Below are 23,073 nucleotides of genomic sequence, written 5' to 3'. Positions count from 1 at the left end.
TATTTCTACATGCCTGAAAATTTACATCTGAGCATCAGCATTTGTAGGGATGGGAACTTCAGATTGCAGATTTCCCATATGGGCAGAGCCTAACTGAGTCTGAACCTGGGATCCTCCGTCACAGTGTTTCCAGAGACCCTTCTCAAGAAGGGACTACAAGTTCCTTGCCAGGCTGTATGTCGGGCTCATCCATCACAAGCCATCAAATAACCTTTTCCAGGGAGACTATGAAAGTGTCTCTGTGAGCAGCAGGAGACATTCTTGTTTGTGCTGTCATTGTGTCAGAGCTTTTTCTAGTGCTAAGCTGTTTCTGGGGAAGGTTCAGTTTAGAATGGTGTGGAGACCATAGAATCAAAAGAAGAACAAGGAACCAGCTTATTATTATAGTGGGAATCTTCATTTTTTTGTGGGTTCAGCTTTCAGCTCTGTTGTGTTGGCTGGCTTTGTGTGTGTGTGAATTATTAGCACTGTGTCAGAAATGGGCTGATACTGGAGAAAGCTCAAGAAGGGCTTGGTTTGGTGTTAACTGTGTGCCATAGACCAGCTGCAAACCCTGTTCAAAATGTTATCATCAAAAACCTTCTCCAGAATTCTGAGCTAGCAACTGCATTATATTTTTTAGTTTTAATTTATTTGGTACTAAGCTCATAAGTGTTATTCAGGGTGTATTGATACCACTTCTGCATGATGTGGTACTGATACCTCTTCGTACACCTTCTTATTACTCTCTTAGATAAAATCTTGTTGTAGCAAAGACTTCAAGTATTGACATAGGACTCTTGTGGATTATTTTTATTGTTGCTTCTCCATTCCCCAAGAGGCATTTAGAGTATTGCCTCAGGGCATCCACTAGATATTTCTTTATATTGTGAAAGATATTCCTAATTTGGTCACAAGGACTTTCTGTTAATGTCAGCATGGTTTTCTGGCACAAGAATAACACTCAAACTGCTGTTAAAAGGCTGTTTGTCATTCAGTCTCTAGGTATCCCATTTTTCCTAGATATTTTGAAGCAGCACAACATCAGTTTCCTTTGGATACTCTGTAGCAAAGCCATTTGCAAATGGTTTCTAAGTATCTCAATCTGTCAGTATGGAGATACCTAGATACAGATGGTTTAGATATTTTGGTAAGTGCAGCTATTTTTCAATTTCTCAAATAGGCATAAGTTTAATGGATTCTGCTGGGCTGGAAAAGCAGTGTCACAGACTCAACAAAACTCCATATTCCTCAATAAAGAACGCTATTCTTGTGGAACCAGAAAGCTTTCACCTTCAACACCACTACTAACAAAGCCAGTGAAGGGAGATACTGGAAAAATTCATTCGTACTTTGAGATGTAAATCTAGGGATTGATTTATTCAGCTTTTAGACATATTTTTCTGCTGTTCAAGTGGAGTTTTTGCATCTGAGGAGTTGGTTTTTCAAAAATAAGTACTAACTTGATTCAGAGATGTTTGATTTGCTGCTGATAAAGCAAGCGCTGCTTTGGGATCAGTTTCTGTGACTGGCAGGACCAATGTTGTCAGCACCATGCATTATCTGCAAGAAACAAGTTTTCTTCAGGAAAGATGCTTCTGTGGAGAATTCTCTACTTAAGCGGAAAGGTAGTTCAATCCCAACTTTCAAGGACAGATGACATAACCTTTCCTTGAAGGGCAAGAACACATGCTCTTTTGTCCCCTGTGTGCATCGTTTTGCCTTAAGTGAAAATGCAACATAAGGAAATACTGCCTCTGCAGGTTGGTTTCTGCATTCCTTCTCCTGCTCCAGAGCTTCAGAACCATGTGAAAAAATCCATCTTCTCAGTGGTGAAGACCACCCATATCAACACTTTGAATCATAAGAAGTTGCCTGCCATCTCAGTGAGATTGTCAGATTCCAGATTAGAGACCATCTGTTTTAGGAATCATCCTGTTTATTTTACAGCACAGAATACCTTCCTCCTGTGGAGGATAAGCAAGTTCATAAAGAGCATACCCTCCTCCCAGCTGTTTTCCCTCTCTTTTCCAGGCTTTTCTGCATTAGATGTCCTTTTGCTAGAACAGTAGAAGTGCTTCATCAATATAAGATTATATTCTTGTGAAATTACTCCCTTCTTTTGAAGGAGGGAAAAAAGTTTGGCAGCAAACCATTGCCCTTCTTAGGAAAGTGCTACAGTTGTCTTTAAAATTATCTGCATATTGAAATTCAGAAAGTAATGCTCCATGTAGCACGATCTGTGAAATGAAGGGCCTGCCCATAGAGAATATATCCGATCCTTGTGCCAAAATATAGTTAGTGTTTAAACTTTCAGGCTGCTAACTACTTGGAAGATACCTGCTCAGTAACACCAAGGCAATTTTGATTCCTGAATGTTACAGGTCTTTTTCCTGCAACTGAAGGTTGATGTACTTCAGGATTGGATGTCTCAAATGAGTTCTGTTGCATAGGTAGGGAATAAGAAGCACCCAGACTTTCTCTGTTTTTTCCAGTCTGATACTAGATGGCTTTTGAATGTAGAATGATTGTTCTATATCATCCTTCTCTTATATTTTTGATCAGGAGCTTTGTGAGACAGGTGAACCTGAGTAAGTGAGATTCTTGTGACATTTTTATTTTTCCAGTACCTATCTGCTCTAATTACTACCAAATAAGTACCCAGAAGTTGCTTAAGAGAAGCATTGCTATGTCACCTGCTGAAAAACTGTTGTCTAGTTTTTCTCCTCTAGCCCTTTGTAGGAGGTTACGAGAAGGATTAGCCAAAGTTTTCCCACATGGAAGAGTCTCCAGCTTAAGGGGGTTGCAAACTTAGAGAATGCATTGAATTCTGTTAGAAGATCAAGGTACAATATTACACTACCATATTAGTCACTGATATTTAAGAAGCTTGTAGATTTGACACTGAGGTGAAACTATTTTCTGAGACAGCAACATCATCTTCTTAGAGGCACTGTTTGCTGTTTAGGAGTAGGCTGCAGTGGACTGCTTGAAAGATAATAAAGTGACTGTCCTTAACACACAGAACACACACTAGGTTGGAAGAGACCTTCAAGATCATCAAGTCCAACCCATGCCCCAACACCTCAACTAAACCATGGCACTGAGTGCCATATTCAATCTTTTTTTAAACACATCCAAGGATGGCAATTTTACCACCTCCCCAGGCAGACCATTCCAGCACTTTAGCACCCTTTCTGTAAAAGACTTTCCTAATATCCAACCTGTATTTCCCTTGGCACATCTTAAGGCTGTCCTCTGGTTCTGTCAGTTGCTGCCTGAAGAAAGACCCACCTGACTTCAGCCACCTTTCAGGAAGTTGTAGAGAGTGATGAGGTCACCTCTGAGACTCCTTTTCTCCAGGCTAAACAACCCCAGCTCCCTCAGGCATTCCTCATAGGGCTTGTGTTCCAAGCCCCTCACCAGCCTCATTGGCCTTCTCTGGACGCACTCCAGTGTCTCAATGTCCTTCCTAAACTGAGGGGCCCAGAACTGGACACGGCACTCAACGTGCGGCCTCACCAGTGCCGAGTACAGGGGAAGGATGACCTCTCTGCTCCTGCTGGCCACACTATTCCTGATGCAGACCAGGATGCCTTTGGCCTTTTTGGCCACCAAGCACTGCTGGCTCATGTTCAGCTGGCTGTCGACCAGCACCCCCAGGTCCCTTTCTGCCTGGGCACTGTCCAGCCACACCGTCCCCAGCCTAAAACGTTGCAGGGGGTTATTGTGTGTACATCTCAGTACCAGTATTCAAAGTTTCCCTTTTGGTCATTTGGCTTTGAGAGCAGAACAGATCATATGAAATGTATCCTCAGGAAATCAAAAGGTGGAGATTCAAACGTGTGCCAAATGTCAACACATGGATTGCTTCCCAAACTGCCTTTATATGGTAGCTTTTGACTTGTGTTTGTGCTGGAAGTGCTAGTAACTTCTTACGGAATTCTAAAAGGAGCAACTGAAAATAAAAATACTTAAATGAAGTGTTTGTAACTGATAAATTAACAAGCTGAAGTCTTTAAGTCTTTAAAAAATGACTGTTGAAACAGCTTAAGTCTAACCGCTTCATAGTACGTTACAATAATTCAATTCCTCTTTTTGCAATTGTTTCATTGAAGGAAATACTGTATTGGTATTTGGAAGGTTGTCATTGAAACAGAAGTCTATTATAGTTTTAATAGGATATGTAATCTAGTTTTTTAGATTCCATAAATAAGCCAGAGAACTTAAGCCTTTTGCTTGAAAAATTTGCATCCTTGCTTTGTGGTAGTGGACTGTTGAGTTTGTCTTCCATTATGTATTTCACCTCACATTTGTCATTTCATTCAACTTAATTCCATGTAATAACATGGAATACAGAAAAAAAAATCAAGCTAAAATTTAGGCTACTGTAGTTCTTATGTATTGTTTTTACCTTTGATAGGCCTCTTTTTGCCTAAAGAAAAATTTCTGTAGCAGGAGTTATTTGGTATATGGCATCACAGATTTTAATTTCATGACTGGCCTATAGGTGCCACTGTGATAGCTACAAAAGATGGTACAAGAATTCTGGTCATCACCTATTTACCTGGAAAACAGTCCCTTAGGCTGTCCCTTACAAAAGAGGACACAAAACATATCTTGGTGTAATCAGGTAATTACAAACTAGTGCTCACAGAAAAGGGTATTTTAGAGTTGGGATTTAAGTCAATTGGATTCTTGTTACTTAAAATTTTTAAATAAATTAAGGTGTATGTGCATTATATTTATTGCAGTCTGTTTGTATTTATCAACTATTAATTTTAAGATGTTTACTCAAAGTTTACTTACAAAATTGTACTTTCCAATGGAAATGAACTGCACAGGAATGGAAGCATTGCCTCCTTTGTGGAGGCTTTGGCTGATCTGCCACCAAGTGTGGAAGATATTTAGTTAGCAAGAATATATAATGGTTTGTGAGCATGTACAATTTCAATCTTTAGGATATTGGAGGAAAAATGAGCACTTCACTTGTTTGTGCAAATGAGAAGGCTAAAGCCCATTTCCTCCTCCTAGGATTCCTGCTGCTCAGCTCATTGTTCTCCATAATGAATGGAAGGTGTAGGTAGTGACCTATGAAAAGGTTTGAAGCTTGAATTTTGATTAAGAGGTTTCTGAAACTGGTGACTCCAGGAATCAATTCAGTCTTTTTGTAATGAAATGAGAGATTTGTTGATGACTTCAGCTACACTTTTGTGATACCTTAAGGTTTCCCAACTCAATGGCAAGAGAACAAACACACTGGTTTCCTAGAATAAATCTATTTGAAATTAGCTTGTGATCAGTATCATGGTATTTCCAGATACCTCTGCTCAATTTTTGGAAATTATAAAATTATGACGAATGCTGTGGCTTTTACAAATAGTGAAATATTATTGCCTTTAAGATGGCAGTGATAACTCTAGAATACAAATAATAGCAAATTCAAGAGACAGATTTTGCAATTAAATTTGCAATTAATATGGACACGGAAGTTATGGTTCATATTTCCAGATCATTTGCTCCCTGAAGTGACACACCAACCTGGAATTATTTTCCTAAATTACTAGCAAGAGACTGAAGCATAAACATAAAAAATAAGGGAGAAAGATACTGCCATTTTCATTGAGCGTGTCTGCCATAACCCAGCTACTCCAGTTGCATTTTCTTAGCTATTGCTTTCATTGATTACTTGTTTCCAAATGTATTGCTCATAGTAGCTTCTAGAATGACAATTACAGTGTATTTTCTTGAGCTGCAAAAGCCAAAACCACTGCAGACTTCTGAATTTGGAAGAACTTGGCATCTTTTACAACAGAACACATCTTGGTATTCTCCATCTCCTCAAGACTGAGTATTTTATTTCACTGTTAATGTCAGCTGATTGAAGACCCTCATGTAAGGATGTCCCAGGTCTGTCCACTGCTGATGGAATGAGCAATTGGGTATTGTTGCACTGAGGTGGAACAGGGAGGAAATCACTTGTAACCCTGGATACAGTCACTAGCACTCAGCCAAAGCAGGGACCAGGCACGTGTGGCTCAGGGACAGTGATGCCATTCTTTTTGGTGGTAGCTTGGTCTTTGTCCAGATATGAAGCTGTACTCCCTAGTGTGCAGTAATTTAAACATTTATATGTAGAATTCTGTGGTGGGGTGTGCTTATTCAAGAAATGAAGCAGTCTTTCTCCCTTTATGCACAGTTCACTGATTATGAGGTTAGTGGCAGCCGGATGAGGATAACTTTGGGAATACTTGGAAATTGCAGTGAAAATCAGCAAGGAAATAACACACAGTTACATATACACACTGCAACCCTGCTACCTGAAGCAGATATTTCTGCTTTTAAACTTTTTTTTAGAGAAAAGAATCTTCAGATATTTTCTGAGGGTGTTGATTTCTTCCAGTGAACAGATGTCTGAGGCAGGCCAGAGAACAACTAAATGCATTTGTTTACCGTCATCCACTTACTTGTGACTTCTTCACATTCCTTTATCGCTTTGTAGTTATTTTGGAGTCCAGTAACATTTTATTATATTTTTTGAGATTTTGCTACTGAAACTAATTTCTTATGAGAATTGCCCAGAGCTTTCCAGAATGTACATGTTTATACATTTCATTACACTTTTGAGATATTTACAGTGGCTGTGTGAGACTTGGGCATGTCACTTTCTCTGCTCTCTTTGAAACCATTTTTGCCTGTTGTGCTGAATTAAGTTAAATAAAGTGGTATCCTTGAAACTGTATATTTTGATCTTCTGGAACAAGGTTTATTCTCTTCTCCCTTCTCTCCCAAAGTGTATCTTGAAGTGAATGCATGCATTATCAATTTGGGCTTTTTAAAATTTTGCTGTCTCCCTAGAATTCTATTTTACTCTTGCAATCAGCTTGTTAAATATAGGATCATCTTACTTTTAACCATTGAAGTTTTAGGTTTTTACCATCCTGAGTTTTCACCTGATGGTGATTGTAGCTATTATCCTGCTGTGCTTACTGTCAGGTCTTATGTTTTAAGTCCCTTCTGTGTTTTGGGCGTATATACATAGATCATATTTTTACTGTAATATTGTTCTTGTTCCATAAAGAGGCTTATTGGTTACTTGCTGGATATGGTAGACATATTTTGAATGCAGCTACAAAACAGGTTGAGCACTTCATAAAGTGTTCAGAAATACTAAGTGGCATTTTTGAGCCATGGACCTGGAATTGGAATAGTTGTCATGAAATGCACAGATCCTAACATTTGTACTTACTGTGAATGTCAGACCTGTATGGTGTGAGTTAGAAACTGCTTGAATGAGTTTTGAGTCATAAACCTAGGAATGAAAACCAATATTGTTGACAAGGTCTGATTTTAGGAAGTATTGTCCTTCAGTCAGTCAGTGTATAGATTTTTGTCAAAAGATGGAACCTGCATTGTAGGCAAAAATACCTTTCAAACAAAACCAAAATCATTAATAGTATAGATCAACCTGCCAAAAAAACACAGAAGTGTCTGTTTCGTCATTGTTATGGGAAGTTTATGCTTGGTCTTTTTCAAAGCACCTTTCTTTTAATTGGCTCAGTTTCAATGCTTAAAAATGAATAGCATAAATTAAGTTACATTTTGGAATTTTTACATAAGATACTAATCATATGCACTTGAATACTTTCTGCTGCCTGAGATCAACCCGTTTCCCTGCCGCATCACTAGTTAAAATGGGTGATCAAAATACCTGCAAAAGGTGAAGTAAACTATGTGAAGATACATCCATTTTTTTTCCAAATTAAGTAGTTATTTTTGTATAGTTTCTCTAATTTGCTCAAGTATTCTTTTCAGTGTATTCGTTTCTGTTAAAATGTATTCGTTTCTGTTAAAATAGTAAAGCAAAACTTAAGCATATACTGTTTTTTATATCTAGGTTTCTACAATCCAGGAACTTGTTACTGGTTATGAAGCCTCTTTGAAAACTTGTGATCTTTTTAGTACATGTGGTAAGTTTCTATGGTCTTACATTAATTACCCTGTAACTGCTAATACTGTTCATGGGAGTTGTCAAGAACTTTTTGAAGTGCTGATACTTTTTGCAAAAAAATAGTTACTATATTTTCTAGTAAAAAAAATTCATTGCAAGAAATATTTGCTGAATTTGCCAAGCTTTGTTTTTGTGTTCATTTTTCAAATGCAGTCTTCAGCTTTACTGGTTATTGTAACCTTTCCCATTTTGTTGCAGAAAATGGAGAGAAAGAGCCCCCAACAACACTGCTTTGGGTTCGGTATTTCCTGGCACAGCACTTTGACAAACTTGGCCAGTGTTCTTTGGCCTTGGATTACATTAATGCTGCAATTGCAAGCACTCCAACATTAATAGAGCTATTCTATTTAAAAGCAAAAATTTACAAGGTAAAAGGGGAATTTGGACATGTGGAGTACCTAGTGTGTAAAAAAAAAAAATATCAACCCATCAGACTGGTGTGAATGTGTGGGTAGTATTTCAGTTAGCAGTTGTTATGGGCATCAGTTTTCATGTGGGTTTCTTTTTGGGCACTGTTTTGTCAGGAAGGAAATGAAAACCCCTTTGTTTGGGTTTTGCAAAGCCAGTCACAAATTACAGCGAATTGTAATTCTGAAAAAAAATCTGGGAGTGGGAGGAGTGAGAATAACACTGACTTTTGGTTCTGATGGAGAAATACCAATAACAAATACAGATTCAGGAGATGGTCTATAGCAGGCCTCTACTGAAAGTTAACTATTTCATTTCTCCCTAACAGCATGTAGGTAACATCAAGGAAGCTGCCAAATGGATGGATGAAGCACAGTCTTTGGATACTGCAGACAGATTTATCAATTCTAAATGTGCTAAATACATGCTGCGAGCAAATATGGTGAAGGATGCAGAGGAGATGTGCTCTAAATTCACACGGGCAAGTGTATTGCTTTGATTAAGAAGTGTTTTGCTTGCCTCTGGTGGTTTTTCACTCATAACTTTTGATCAAATACCTTTTATTGATATCCATTTTTATTATAATGCTCTTATGCCAGATGGTAAGGAATTACACAGAATCATAGAACGGTTTGTATTGGAAAGGGCCTTCTAAAGATGGAATAATCCAGTGCCACTGCCATGGGTATGGACATCTTTGGCTATCTCAGGTTGCTCAAAGCTGCATCCATCCCAGTCTTGAACACTTGCAGGGACAGGGCATCCACAGCTTTCCGGGGCAACTACAGTCCAGTGAATTGCCACATGCTCACAGTAAAGATTTTTTTCCTTGCATCCAGTTTAAAGCTGCCCTCTTTTAGTTCAAATCTTTTGCTCCTGTTGATGTTGCTACTGATCCTGGTGAAAAGTCTCTTCCTTTCCGTCTTATGAACTTCCTTCATATACTGGCAGGCTGCTGTGAGGTCTTCTCCAGGGTGAACATCAACTCTCTGTCTTTTGTCACAGGATAGGTTCCAGCCTTTTGATTTTTCATGGCCTTTCTCTGAATCTGTTTTGACTGGCCCATGACCCTCTTGTGCTGGGGGCCCCAGAGACAGATGCAGTACTCCAGGTGTCTAGACCCACTAAATACTGGAAAAAATGATTGTTCGAGGGTAGTTGTCCAGGAGTATTTTTTATTGCCATACTTCAAAATACCACTTTTGAAATGCATCTGATGGATACCTTGTTGTTTCCCCTTTGGTACCATCTGATCTAGCTGCATGGGAGTGTGTACTATACTCATTATGATTTAGTATTATCATAAATTAGTTTATACTTGAACATTTCATTCCTTTAAGCTAGTATTACGCACAAAAAAAAATTGTTAAAACAGAGTCTATCCCTAAAAGATAGGATAAGCACTTTAAATTCTGTTTTTTTGACATTGGACAAAATTTGGATTCATAAATATCAGATTTTCATATAATTTATGGAACTAAACATGACGACTACTTTGTGGGATATCCTGGAGTACATAAATTAGGTTCCTTTATTATTCTAAATTCTAGATGTGGTAACACTTAAAATTGGATTCAAGCTTGCTAGGTATTTCTAGGAATGATTGAAAATTTGATTACTAAAACTCATCATGTTTGTATGTCAGAAGTGTTAAAGTAAGAAACAGAATTTTATCATAGACATCTGGAAAGACAGTATATCATCCTCAGTAACAGTAAATGTTGAATGTAACTGGGTCTTTTATCTGCTATAAAGACTCTTCTGAAAACCTAATGGCTAATATTAATGATATATGGGATGTTTTCCAGTTCACTTAGTCTAGAGCATTACAACTATTACAAAGACTCAATCCTAGGATTTTTTTTCTTGTCAAAATATCATGTATAAATCTTATTATAATCTTATAATCTTATACTTATTTAGACAAACAAGTTCTAAGAAATATGTCATTGTCATACTGTGTGATAAAGCAGTGAATATATTGGTGGATTTTTAGACTGGTGGATGCCACTTACTTGATGAGGAAAAAACAGCTAAAATTGTTTGCTGAACTCAAGGAATATTTTTAAATAATGTTTTGTGCCCCCAAATTGTAGAAGTGAGACTGTGTGTACAAGCATGAGTTAATCTTAAAAACCTGTTGAGACATTAATCTTCAAATAATTGGGGTTTTTTTAATAATTTCAATCTGTTACTTTCTATCTGGGGGAGCATAGCATATCACGAGTCACTGGGTGTTCATTTCCTGTTGTATTCCAAGTACGTTGAAGGATTGATCGTTTGCTCCTAACATCCTGAAAGCAGCCACAGTGGAAAGACGTAGCTGGAAAATTACAACAGCAAAACCTGATTTCTTAACTCTTATTTCAGGAAGGAACTTCTGCTATGGAGAACCTTAACGAGATGCAGTGTATGTGGTTCCAGACGGAATGTGCTGCGGCTTATCAAAGGCTAGGGAAGTACGGTGACGCCTTGAAAAAATGTCATGAAGTAGAAAGGGTAAGTAGGTGCAAACACCACCCACTGCTTCCCCAGTATTTCTCATAAGCAAATGAAGATATTTGTTGATGTAATCAGCACAGTTTTGTATGCTAGAAGCATATAAAACTTCTAGTATAATGACTTTTAACAACAGGTTAATACTTGATGATTTTTTGTAACAGATGTCTTCTCTGGCTATTATATGAAAGACTATTACTGAAGTGAAAAGGTTTCAGTATAAAAAACCATATCTTCTATGCAGCTATTCCTGCATTAACTTTATGTTGACTTTAGTCTTCGAATAATCACATTATAACCTTTGTTAACCTAGATTTTTCCTGACCAATAGCTTTTCTTGAACAGTCAGTATTATAAGGAATATGTCTATACCTGTTAAACATTGTCTGTAAATAATATAAATTGTAACTTTATTCACCTCTATCTAATAAAAAGAAGAGTAAGTAAAGGATGAGTAAATGAGTGTGTTTTTTTTTTTTAAGCATTTTTTTGAGATAACAGATGATCAATTTGACTTCCACACGTACTGCATGAGAAAGATGACACTCCGTGCCTATGTAGACCTTCTGAGATTAGAAGATGTGCTCAGGAAACATGCCTTCTACTTCAAGGCTGCTCGATCAGCAATTGAAATTTACTTGAAGCTCCATGATAATCCTCTTACCAATGAAAGCAAAGAGCAAGAAGTGAATTCAGGTATCTACTCTCTAATGAAGGCTCATATGTCTGACACATGTAAAAGCTTAAGCTAAGTAAGTTACGTGTTACAGAGTAAATAGAACAGAAGTTTTTCCTCTTTTCTGTTGCAATAACTGAAAAGAGATCATAGGTTACAGGCTACAGTTTGCTCTGTTCACATCCCATTACTTTGTAGAACTGGAACATGAATAAATCTAGCTGTAGTTCTGGAGTACTTGGGGAGGAGTGACATTTCAGAACATTAAAATAAGATTCAGTTCAGCCATTAGATAAATATTAGCTAATGAATTATGAAGCAATTGATAGATTTTGTGGAAAAGTAGTCTGAATTACATGAATTTGATTTTGATCTCGTGTATTTAATTCATTACATTGCAATACTAGTTACTACTGCATGAAGTTTTACCACTTTTCACACAACCTAAAAAGCCAAAAGACCAAAAAGGACCAAAGAATAAATGGGTAAATGTGTTAGCAATATTAATACATTTAGAACATTATTTAAAACTAGTATTAAATGGACAATAGACATTCTTAGGAATCCAGTGGGGTGTAGTTCAGAAATCTGAGGATTCAATGGCAGATTATTAATTTTTTTTTTTTTAATTTTAGGATAAATAGCTGCTTCTCCTTTAGTGGAATTGCAGTTACTGTCAGCATTGCAGTGGCTGTTGACTAAAGCAGTGATATTAATTTCTGGCTTTTTGCAAAGGGAAAAATATTTGACGTGGGGTAAAAGGGAAGCTAAACTAAAAATGCCACTTAATATTGCAAATAAAATCTTACCTTTATTCTGAGGTGAATAAGTTTTTCTGTACCTGCCTATAAATAATGAAGAGGCATGTTTGAATAGCTGAACTTGCACCTTTTTTCTCTCCAACTCTTAATTTGTTTCTGTATATAATATTAGTTTGTGGCAGAGGATCTATCACAGAGAATAGCAATGTATCATAAAGGTGGGTGGTGTCTAAGAAGTCACGCCTGCTGCTCATTGGGATCCAGTAGGTTTATCTGTGGGAGAAGGCAGCACTGTGTGGATGGGGTAAAAAGAACACTTGCTTCTCTGCATCAGAATAGGGATGACCCAAGCAGGGAGGTCATGCTGCCATAGCCACAAAAAAGATGTGTTAGTCCCTTGGGAGCCCATTTTTCTGTGCCTTGCCACATTTAGTAAAAATACTGTTCTCAGTGAACCACAGTAAACAGACTGGAAGCTGCAGTGTTATTCTGGCTAAACTGATAATTTCCATTTAGTTATCCCATGGCATTTGCATGAAATCAGTGCAGTTATCATGGCTGTATATTAGTCAGACACTAATGAAAAATAGCAAGTTTAGCATGTTTTCAGATGGAGTGTAAATCCATCTGGATTTCTAGATGGCATTAGAAGCAAGCTGAGCCTACAGTCAACATGAGAGCTTAGTATTACCATTGCTCATTTTCCAAGGTAAAACCTATGACTAATGTAACAATTTTATGTAGCTAACCTTTGAAATCACTGAGGTCTCTGTAACAGCCATGTAAGAGAAAATATGCAAGATCAAGTGTTCTTAGGCTGTAAATAGTAATCCAGCAGCAGTGTTGACTTGCGGAGTGGTGATACTCCTGGTGAGTGTTGGTAGTTATGGAAATCACTTACAAGTTTGCCATATTGAGATGGAGAGAAGCATAATGACCTGTGTTGTTTGAGAGAAACAAGATTTTTGAGTTAAATAGTTTATGCTGTCTGTTACTTTAACCTGTAGAAAATCTCTCAGCCAAAGAATTGAAGAAAATGCTCAGTAAGCAAAGAAGAGCACAGAAGAAAGCAAAACTTGAAGAAGAAAGAAGGCATGCAGAAAGAGAACGACAGCAAAAAAATCAAAAGAAAAAGAGAGATGAAGAAGAGGAGGAAACTAGTGGACCCAGGGAAGAGCTGGTTCCTGAAAAACTGGAAAGGGTTAGCATGGTCTTTCATGTTAAACTCTCTTGATTATTATAAAAAACCTATAATAGGGGTTTGTTATCAGATTCTCCTAAAAGAATCTAGGTGTTTTTATAAAATCATTTTTGCATTCAGAGATACTTTTTTGTAGTCCATCTCTTTTTCATACTAAAGAGAAGTATTTTTCCTCAATAAATCCAAGCTCTACATTAATATTGTTACTTTCTTTAGATTTCAGAGTTTTTTTCCCAAACAGTAGGTCACACTTCATTAAAATAGATACTGAACAAAAAGATGTGTTTTGCCTGAAGAAATCTGCTTTTCATACAGTGAATAGAGAGAAAAGTAACAGAAATATTGCCATTTACAAAGTTTGAAGGCATGAGCCAGTATTTTGCTATGCACAAAGAACTACCTCCATTATCACAGTAAACTTAAAGCTTGTTGTCTAAGCTGGTTGTATTTAATAGTTTCCTAAATGCTGAATTACAGCACTGAGTGCACAAGAAGTGCCAGCATTAGCAATGCTGCTGTCTTTGTCAACATGAAATGATGAATAAACACTTTAAAAAATCTTGCTGTTTAAATAAAAATGTTATGTTGTAGTTTAATTCAGAAAGCTAGCTTCAGTTCACCTTTGACCTCTGATTATTTAAATGCTTTGAATAACAGAAACTGTTGGTGGATTTTATTTGACATTTATTTTAAGCCATAATTTTCACTGTTCTTTTATTAAAACAGGTAGAAAATCCATTAGAAGAAGCCATTAAGTTCCTTATACCACTTAAGAATCTTATTGGAGATGATATAGAAACACACTTATTAGCATTTGAAATATACTTTAGAAAAGGTAAAGTACTGCTTAATTTTATTTTTGCTCTACAATTTTAGTCTTTCAGTTCAGCTTGTGTTATCCAAGTGTAGTGAAAAATGATCTGGAATACTTACCTGAGTGAAGCTGAGGTGTGCATCATATCCAATAATAATAAATAACATTTTTGTTTAGTCACCCTTAAACAAAAAAAGCCCTAAGAGCAGATTACGTTGTGGTATGTACTCTTAAATACTGTGGAATGGTATTTGTGGTGTGATCTTTAATTATCAAGAGGAGACCAAAGCTAAATAGGTGGTAACATCTGTGCAGTGTTGCCAGAGTTGGAGCAGCAAAAACATCTGTTTTATTAAGCAATTCGAATGGGAAAATAAGCTTTGTTTCTAATTCTGTATAGAAACTGATGTTTCTAGTATTTGTATTAGATTTACTAAAGAAAGCAGTAATTAATAATGAAGAGAAAATGTTCTGTATTCTTAATCTAGATTTCCTAATATTTTTTTCTCCTTCCCACAGGAAAGTTTCTGTTAATGTTACAGTCTGTCAAAAGAGCTTTTGCTATCAACAGGAATAACCCATGGCTACATGAGTGCTTGATTAAATTCTCTAAAGCTGGTATGTGTGTAGGAAATATGTAATTATAAAGATACAAGAAGTTACATTTTGCAAGAACGTAATTACATATTTTTGTAATGTATACTCTTGAAATACAAACTGATACAAAGAAAAATAAAAACAAATGGGTCTTTTTCATGGCAATACCAAAGGAAACATAGGCGGTGCTCCCCATTGTACTGTGTATGTATTATACCTTCCTCCATGAATCCACCAGGTGGACCCAGCAACTCATTTTAGCTAGATTTCCCAGAAAAGTGAGTGTTCTAAGGATCCTGGAAAACCTTAAGATTTAAGAAAATAAGTGGCAGATTCAGGAGAATGATTCTGACTGAAACAATTTGCGTGGTGAACTTGTAATAGAAAGTTTACATGACAGAGCACCCTTTATGAATGTTTCCTCTGTAAATGCACCAGGAATGTTTGTGTTGACATATTTTGATTGAGATTTGTGTTTCTGTGCATAAATTTTAAAACTGGGACTTTCGGCAGTGATGTGTGTGGTTTCAGTGTTTTCTGCAGTTGTTTAAATGGCTTTTTTTGCTTCTCTCCCCCTGCCTTCCATCTTCTAGTGTCTGACCATAGTAACCTCCCAGAAATTGTGAGCAAGGTCCTAACTCAAGAAATGCAGAAAATCTTTGTTAATAAAAACTTGGAGAGTTTTAATGAAGAATTTCTCAAACACAATGCTACCTCCATTCAGCACCAACTGTCAGGTTTGTCTTACTTTTTCATGCTCTTGAAAAGGAGATGATTTAAGTGAGGTAAATCCAGAATCTTTATCTGCAGTCTGCAAGTCCAGGTTGAATGGGGCTTAGGGCATCCTGGTCCACTGTAATGTGGCCTTGGGAATGGCAGGGCATGTGGAACTAGATGATCTTTAAGATTCCTTCAAATCCAAACCATTCTGTGAATTCATCCATAAATTCTAATGAGATGTAAAATTGCATGTTTATGTGGGGGGGAAGGGCGTTGGGGGGGGCATTTCTGTCTGCTTGTACTGTCTTTTAAAACGTACTTCACTTTTTTATTAGATGAATAAGAAATTTGCTCCTGACCTTCAAAAAGTGCAGTCAAACCACTATAGATACTCAAGTTTTGAAGCACTATCATCCTTCCTATTACAGCTTTTTTTTTTTAATTATTAGAAAATATAAAACAAAATCCCATTCCATTAGCAAGTGCTTTTCCCTGTTTTCTTTTCAGCTGGAATGTCTCTGTTCCTACTCATAACTTTATCATGTAGCAACAGCATCAATAAAAGTACCATGATGAACTTGTTATGCAGCCTTTGCTTTTCTGCTTCATGGTCAGCAGTGAAAATGTTGAAATCTGACACTCAGACACTGTGTAGAAGAGCCACAAGTAGCTGCTGGAGCTAAGTCAAAAGAAATTGAAATTGAATGATTACAGAAAGTTTTTGGATATTGATGTGACTTGATAAGCTGGTAGAGAAAACAATGCATTTCCAGCAGTTAAGAAACAAAAGTAAGTGTAGTTTTATCAGGCACTTCAAGTACTTAGTGCTAACTTCACCTGGTCTTTAAAAGTTTCCCAGGATCTGTCCAGAATAACTGGAAGAAGGTAGCTTCAGAGCATTGCTCTAAAGGAAGGTTAGGTAGAATACCACAAAATTCCATTGGCTTTTATAAGATCTGTGTTTCAGGATAGCATTTTTAGAGAAATACTTGTACCCCTTTCCTGCAAGCAGGCTCAAGATTTGGGAAGTCAAGTACAAATATCTCAGCAGTCAATTGCTCCTAATTCTTAGAGATGTGTTCTTCCCCTCTTGATACTGTTGAGCATCTCACTGGCTGCTTACAGGTCTTATTTTCTGATCCTCCAGTGTTATGGAAAACACTACAGTCACTGGGTAGGTTTTTGGTAGCTTTAGGACTTCAGCTGTGTGTCAGTCTTCTGTTTATGCTGGAACAGGTTTGAGGCACTTGACTTACCTACTGTACAATTTTTGAGTTTCTTGAACAGTTATCTTTATAATTAAAGTTTGCAGATGTGAAGATCTGAAGACCTAAACCCTGACAGCACAAACGAGTGCTTTCTGAGCTTAAAATTACTATTAAGAAGTGTAAGCAGACTTCTAACCTCTTTCCAATTTCTATACCATAGCCTCCCTAACTTTAAGCAAGGGTGACTAGGCTAATATAAGTTTTTTGACCAATAATGGCTCTGCATTGAGTCTAGCAATTTATTTCCTTAAACCTATAAAAAGCAGTAACAACTAGGAAACTTTATTTAATTGGGAAAACTAATAACTGGGGAAATGAGTTAAGCAAAACCAAAAGACAGTCAAAACATTCAGAATGTGGAGTTTTAACTTTTCCAGTAAAATGATTAGGCTTTTTGGTTTTTGCAGTAGATTACATAGTGGAATGGGCTTGGACTTCAGACTTGGGTAAAGTGCATGAATTGCCAGCACATTCATTAAGATGAGATTTTCGATTAAGGCAGCTACAAGGAGCAGAATTTTGCAGAGATGCCCAGACTGGTTTTGGTGAGCTGTTTGTGGTCTGAGAAGCTGTGTAGTTCCATGATGCAGTGTTTTCCTTTCCACCAATGTAGTCTGGTCCAGACAAAGCACCAAACTTGTGCTGTACTTTCCTTGTACCTGAGCTGTGTCCTTAGCTCCAGGTGAGCAGCCATGGCCCTGTATTCTGCCATGTGGACTGGCCTGAACTTTTACTGGTCCAAGTTCCACAGTTGTTTAGTAACTGTTGTTCACTTAGCTCCAGTACTTCCAGAGAGAATTCAGTGTGTCTCTGAGAATTACTTGCTCCTGCATTTGTTGGATGGATTTCATTTAGCCTGCTGATTTGAAGGGCTTGTCATCAATGTACTCCGTGGGTTTTTTTTCTCTACTGAAGACCTGTCAGTCAAGTGAGGCATGTAACTTTTGCAGGAACAGGTCTCCTGTATTATTCAATCCTTATGCTTCTAATAAATTTCAAAATGGCTTTAATTTCATTAGTTTCCAGTTACAAATCAGGGAGGAAGATATAGTTTATTAAAACTTGTAAGAAGTCTAATTCACGTTCATGTGTAAGTTTTCAGGTTCTGTGTCTGTATATGTGGTATGGCATTTAGGAAAACTAAACATTGTGGGTTTTGTCTTGTGATAAGGTGCAAAGATGATGTATTTCCTGGACAAATCAAGACAAGAAAAAGCAATTGCTGTTGCAACTAGATTGGATAAAAACATGAGAGACAAAAATGTGAAGGTAAAAGATACAGTATGTAAAGCCACCTTGTGGGATCTTGAATAGTGTATAATTTAATGCAGGATAATGTGCATGCTTCATTTACCATGATAAATGATTACTTGAAAGAACAAGGTTTCAAATTTTTCTCGTGAGTAAAAGATGCGTAAATACCAACAGAGAAACCTGTTTGCTGAGACTAGTATTGTTTAACAGTATGTGCCCTTAAAAACAAAACAGTTGTGAATTGCATTTATTAACTGATGCTTTTGTTTCTTTAGACATTAACAAAGGTTTTTGAGGCGTTGCTTGATGGCAGTTTTGGAAGCTGCCATGCTCAATGTGAAGAATATCAAGCAGCATGTCATAAACTGTTTCCTTTTACGTCTGCCTTCATGCCTGCCACAAATGAAGACAACAGCAGCATTGCATCTGTGAATCACACGGCCATTAACCATGATTTGCTGTCCAATGAAATCTGAAGTAGTGTGTGCAAGCCCCTGTGTGTGTGTATACCTACATACACACATGTATATGAAACTCTGACTCTCATTACATGCTGGCTGGATACAGATCAGGGTTACTTTTCCAGGTTGTATTTTAATATCTTTAACAGGTATCTAAAACAAAATATTTGGATAGTTAAATGGAGTATGCTATTAGGATTTTTTTTCCTCCCAATGAAAACTGCCAATATTTATGTAAACATCTTTAATCAGCATTTTTCATGTTTATACTTGTACAGGTTTAAGTCTTTTAATAAATCATCAGCCCTCCCTCACAATAATATGGATATTAAAGACTGCTTTCACTTAAGTGTTGTTACATATGCAGATATATGTGAACATATCTTGTTAATAAATTATCATTTGAGAGTTTTTGGCAGATTAAGACTGAAGTGCTGCTTGAATTGCCCTCTTTGTCTTTACTGTTCTTTAGGGTTTTTTTTTCTGGGTTGTTTTGGTTGGATTTCTTTTTTAATCTTTGGTCAGTTTGGTTTCTTTTGAAGCACAGGAACAATGAAAGCATTGGGGGGGTTGCATGTTTTTATCAGGTGTGTGTCTTATATGGAACCAGTGTTGACAGATATGAAGATTAGGTTTGTGTAAAAAAACCTAAACCAACAAATATCTAAGGCTTTTTGAAAACTATTCCCTCTACCTTGTGTTCCATAGCTGTTGTTTCCTTAATTTTATAGTCAGTTTAACATTTTAAAGTTTTAATATCCTGAAGTAATTCCCTGAGAAGACAATGAATTTGAATACTGTTGTTTGTCCTTTGTTCCATCTCCCCTTTTCCTCTTCTTCCTTTTGGTTTCTCCCCCTCTGTTCACCTATTGGCACTTATGATGAAAAAAGCTGCTCCAATTTTGCGCAGAAGGTACAGTAAAGGAGAATACAGTTTTTCTCTACATCATAAAAACTCACTGGTGGGTGTGCTGTATTACCTCCATTAAAAGTCTTAGTTGTCTACTTAAGTATCATGGCCAATACTCCAGAATTTCTCCTGCCTAAATGCTATTGCTGTAGGTGCTGCAAGGCAAAACAGAGAAATATGTTTTACATTTTAAAACTGTTTAAGGGAGCACAAAGAGGCTGACTACAAATCATAATGAACCTTTTTCTTACTTCGTATTCTGGTGCATTAACTATTAAATATACAACACATCAAAATGGAAGTTTAAATCTAATATACCTATTTAAAACATAGCATTGCTAGACAAAATGGCTACGTATCACATGACAGCTTTACATTCTATATGAACTGCTATCAAAACGTAATTATACTGTGGCTTGTACAGAAAATTTCTGGAAACTGTAATGGAATTATTCAATCTCGGTTTGTTTTTATTTCACTGCAATGTAAATAATTTCAGTAATATTAACTAGCCCCTCAAAGGCAAATACCAGTTCATGAAGAGGGGATTTTATTAAGACAAATAAACTGTTCTAATTAAAATTCTCCTTTGTGTGTCATCTGTTTAGATTTTAAAATTGTTGAATGGAAAATTCACTGTAAAATATTGCCAACATATGTTATGCTGTAATAAATTATTTTGTACACATTTGCCTTTGGTTTGGAATTTTTACATATTTATGGACATAATTTTTTTCTATTGAGTTGCTACATTTGCTGGTTTAACTTTAACTCTGTAAGTAGTTAAGAAAAAAATTACTATTTAGCAGATTGAGATGTGTATCTATAAATAGTAATGGCTTCAGACTGCAGTCAGGTAGGTTTAGATCAGATAACAGGGAGAAATTCTTTCCTGTGAGGGTGGTGAGACACTTGCACAGGTTGTTTGGAGAAGCTGTGGATGCCCCATCCCTGGCAGTGTTCCAGGCCAGGTTGGATGGAGTTCTGAGCAACCTGGTCTAAGAGAAGGTGTCCCTGCCTGTGATAGGGGGGTTGGAACCAGACAGTGTTTAAGGTCCCTTCCAACCCAAACCATTCTGTGATTCTGTGATAGTAATGCACTACCCTGAGAAGTGGTGATGTAGTTTTGTCTTAAGTATTCACCATGTGCCGTTTGCTGTGGAACAACTTGCTCAAAGATGTCTCAGGCAGGGAAAGGTGGACCATAATGGGATTGTTTTGTCTCAGCAGCACCTGAGAACCACTGTAGTATTGGCAGCATATGGTGAAGACATGAAGTGATACAGTGTCTTCTGTCTTTTTTTAGTGATAACACTTCTCTTGCTAGAGATTTAATTCATGTCTTCAAAAGAAGTCTGTGGCACTCTAGATAGGACTGCTTATCCAGTCCTGTGCTGTTTAGCTTGACACTTGAAGTCAGACTTGAGCAAAAACACCCAGGGTACCCCTTCAGCAGTGGATTCCTTGATAATGTAGATGAATAGTTTTTATATCTAGGCTAAGAGCAGTAGGAACTTAAAAGAATTCTGGAAATTGAGTCTTCTGTCATGCAGTGAGTGGTTTGGTTTTCTCTTAGAACTGCTGGAGGCATGCAGCCTGCTGAGTTTTCCTCAGGGCTGTCATTGCAGGTGTGAACTTCTTGGGCTAACAAATGCTTGGCAATCTGATCTCACGCAAACTTCATCTTCGCTGCAGATGGGCAGGGCATGCTGTGTACCCTAACTACCTGCTACCGTAAGGTGTCCAGGCAGAAAGAAGGAAAATATGCAAATGTAGCACAAGGCTGCTGGCAGAACGCAGGACCTCGTTTATCTAAACAAGCCTGGCAGCATTAGATCGTTCAGAGACATGAGCTAAATTGAGTTTGCTGAACTGATAGAGATGTTTTATGTTATGACTGCTCTGATTTCTGGTCGTTAATGAGTTCATCAGACAACGGCCTGAACCCAGTGCAGGGTAAGTGTGGCATCAGTGGTCTGAAGCAGGCAGGGCAGCTCCTCTTCCCTGCAGTGCAGTTGCTGCTGCTACATGGGACACCGTGCCAGCACTGTGAGCTATCGTGGCTCGGGATTTATCCACACTGACTAGCAGGGTATCAAAAATGTTGCACCTCTGGTGCAGGAAGCTACCTATCTGGCTTGGCATTTCAGTCTGGATCTGATGTGGCTGTGCCCTTCCACAGGGTCTGTGAAACCACGTAAGGAGGAGCTGAGAACAACAGGAGTAACAGCAGTGCTTCCTGGATACATGATGATGGATGTACGACTAACACTGCTGGGATATGTGTGCAACAAGGCTTGGGCACAATTCTGACTTGACCTTAGGTTTGCTGCCTACCCCCAGCAGATGTTCTGCAGTCCTTTGACTGTGTGAAATATTCTGTGGTCTCTTGCTATATAGGTTAATTAGGCTTCATTTGCTCTTTACCAGTCTTAGCAACACCTCCAAATTTCCTCATGGTCTGGATGTTAAGCTATAGATGCCTTGATTATGATTGCTATCAATTACGGTACACTTATTTACTTACCTGTCTTCATTTCTGGATCTTTGAAAACATTTTGTTTTGAGCTGGCTTGTAGTGGCTTTTCTAAACTCCTTTTTGCTGATCCCTGCACCAGCCAAATAATTTTGTTGACAGCATAAATGTCAAGAGATCCCATTGACTCAGCATCTAATCTCACATAGGGTCCTGCCATCTCACACAGTACACCCTCTTTCCTTCTCCTCTTCCCACAGGCAGGCAGGCAGGCAGGCATGCCCCAAGGCTGACAAACGTCTCATCATAGAAAATAAGCTTGTTCCAAAACTCAGGCCCTAATGGAAAATTCTGACATGATATGTATATACATAGCAAACATTTAGTCCTGAATTGGCAATTAAGGGGAAAGGGGCAGTTTCTCACATCTCTGCAGCTGTAGCGTCTAGGAAGAGGTCAAGCATTAAGTGTGACACAGAAGGTTGAAGCATAAGCGCATTGGCATGTGTGAATGCACTTGCCACTTGCTGTTTCAACAGCGACGTTATCTGTACTTAGGGCATTTGTTTTTCACTGCCTTAACTGCAGCTCCTAATGAAGAGTTCGTGCATTTTCCACTAGAGGGCAGCCTTGCATCCAGAATATTTTCATAGTAACAAAACGCTGGAGTCTTGTAGATGTTTTGTAATAAGAGTGTAGGAAAATGCTTGTTTTTTTTCTCCTTTCAGGCATTGGAGAGAGGTTGTTGTTCTGTATGTGCTTAAAAATCTGAATTAGACTCGTGTTTGTATAACCTAGCTGTCTGTAGGCATTGATGTGGGGATCTCAAGTTGAGAGTGCAGTTGGTTGGACTTATTTCAAGGCATTGGAGAACAGATATATTGGGAAAATATGTTTGAGCCCACAGATGAACAGATTGGCTTTTTTGGAAAATCTGATGTCCTGTGCAAGTTTCACTCAACTCCATTCCTGCCTTCAGGCTGTTGAAGAGAGGCAGAATGTGTCAGCCTTGAAGATTAGCCTTCATTCCAGTTAATT

The 23,073-nt window shown here is 37.7% G+C and overlaps 1 protein-coding gene across 5 annotated transcripts in view; it reads left to right on the top strand.

Moving 5' to 3' along the window:
- The window catches only part of NAA16 (N-alpha-acetyltransferase 16, NatA auxiliary subunit), a 63,332-nt gene extending 43,082 nt beyond the window's left edge, over positions 1 to 20,250 (top strand). For 2 of the 5 annotated variants that reach the window (XM_053936687.1, XM_053936685.1), the window contains 11 exons: positions 7,877 to 7,949; positions 8,189 to 8,358; positions 8,727 to 8,883; positions 10,773 to 10,897; positions 11,380 to 11,593; positions 13,342 to 13,535; positions 14,262 to 14,370; positions 14,869 to 14,967; positions 15,540 to 15,683; positions 18,106 to 18,203; positions 18,464 to 20,250. In XM_053936687.1, coding sequence (XP_053792662.1) covers positions 7,877 to 7,949; positions 8,189 to 8,358; positions 8,727 to 8,883; positions 10,773 to 10,897; positions 11,380 to 11,593; positions 13,342 to 13,535; positions 14,262 to 14,370; positions 14,869 to 14,967; positions 15,540 to 15,683; positions 18,106 to 18,203; positions 18,464 to 18,664 — 1,584 coding nt within the window. In that variant the 3' untranslated portion in view covers positions 18,665 to 20,250. Of the gene's footprint in view, positions 1 to 7,876; positions 7,950 to 8,188; positions 8,359 to 8,726; positions 8,884 to 10,768; positions 10,898 to 11,379; positions 11,594 to 13,341; positions 13,536 to 14,261; positions 14,371 to 14,868; positions 14,968 to 15,539; positions 15,684 to 16,173; positions 16,456 to 18,105; positions 18,204 to 18,463 lie in introns of those variants that run through there. The other 3 variants (XR_008429623.1, XM_053936684.1, XR_008429624.1) reach the window with 3 other exon arrangements.
- The last annotated feature ends 2,823 nt before the right edge of the window (positions 20,251 to 23,073 follow it).

This window comes from Vidua chalybeata, chromosome 2 (assembly GCF_026979565.1).
Source record: "Vidua chalybeata isolate OUT-0048 chromosome 2, bVidCha1 merged haplotype, whole genome shotgun sequence".
In the NCBI taxonomy this organism is placed as follows: Eukaryota; Metazoa; Chordata; class Aves; order Passeriformes; family Viduidae; genus Vidua; species Vidua chalybeata.
The sequence above is the reverse complement of the archived record's forward strand: the minus strand, read 5'-3'. Positions and strand labels throughout refer to the sequence as shown.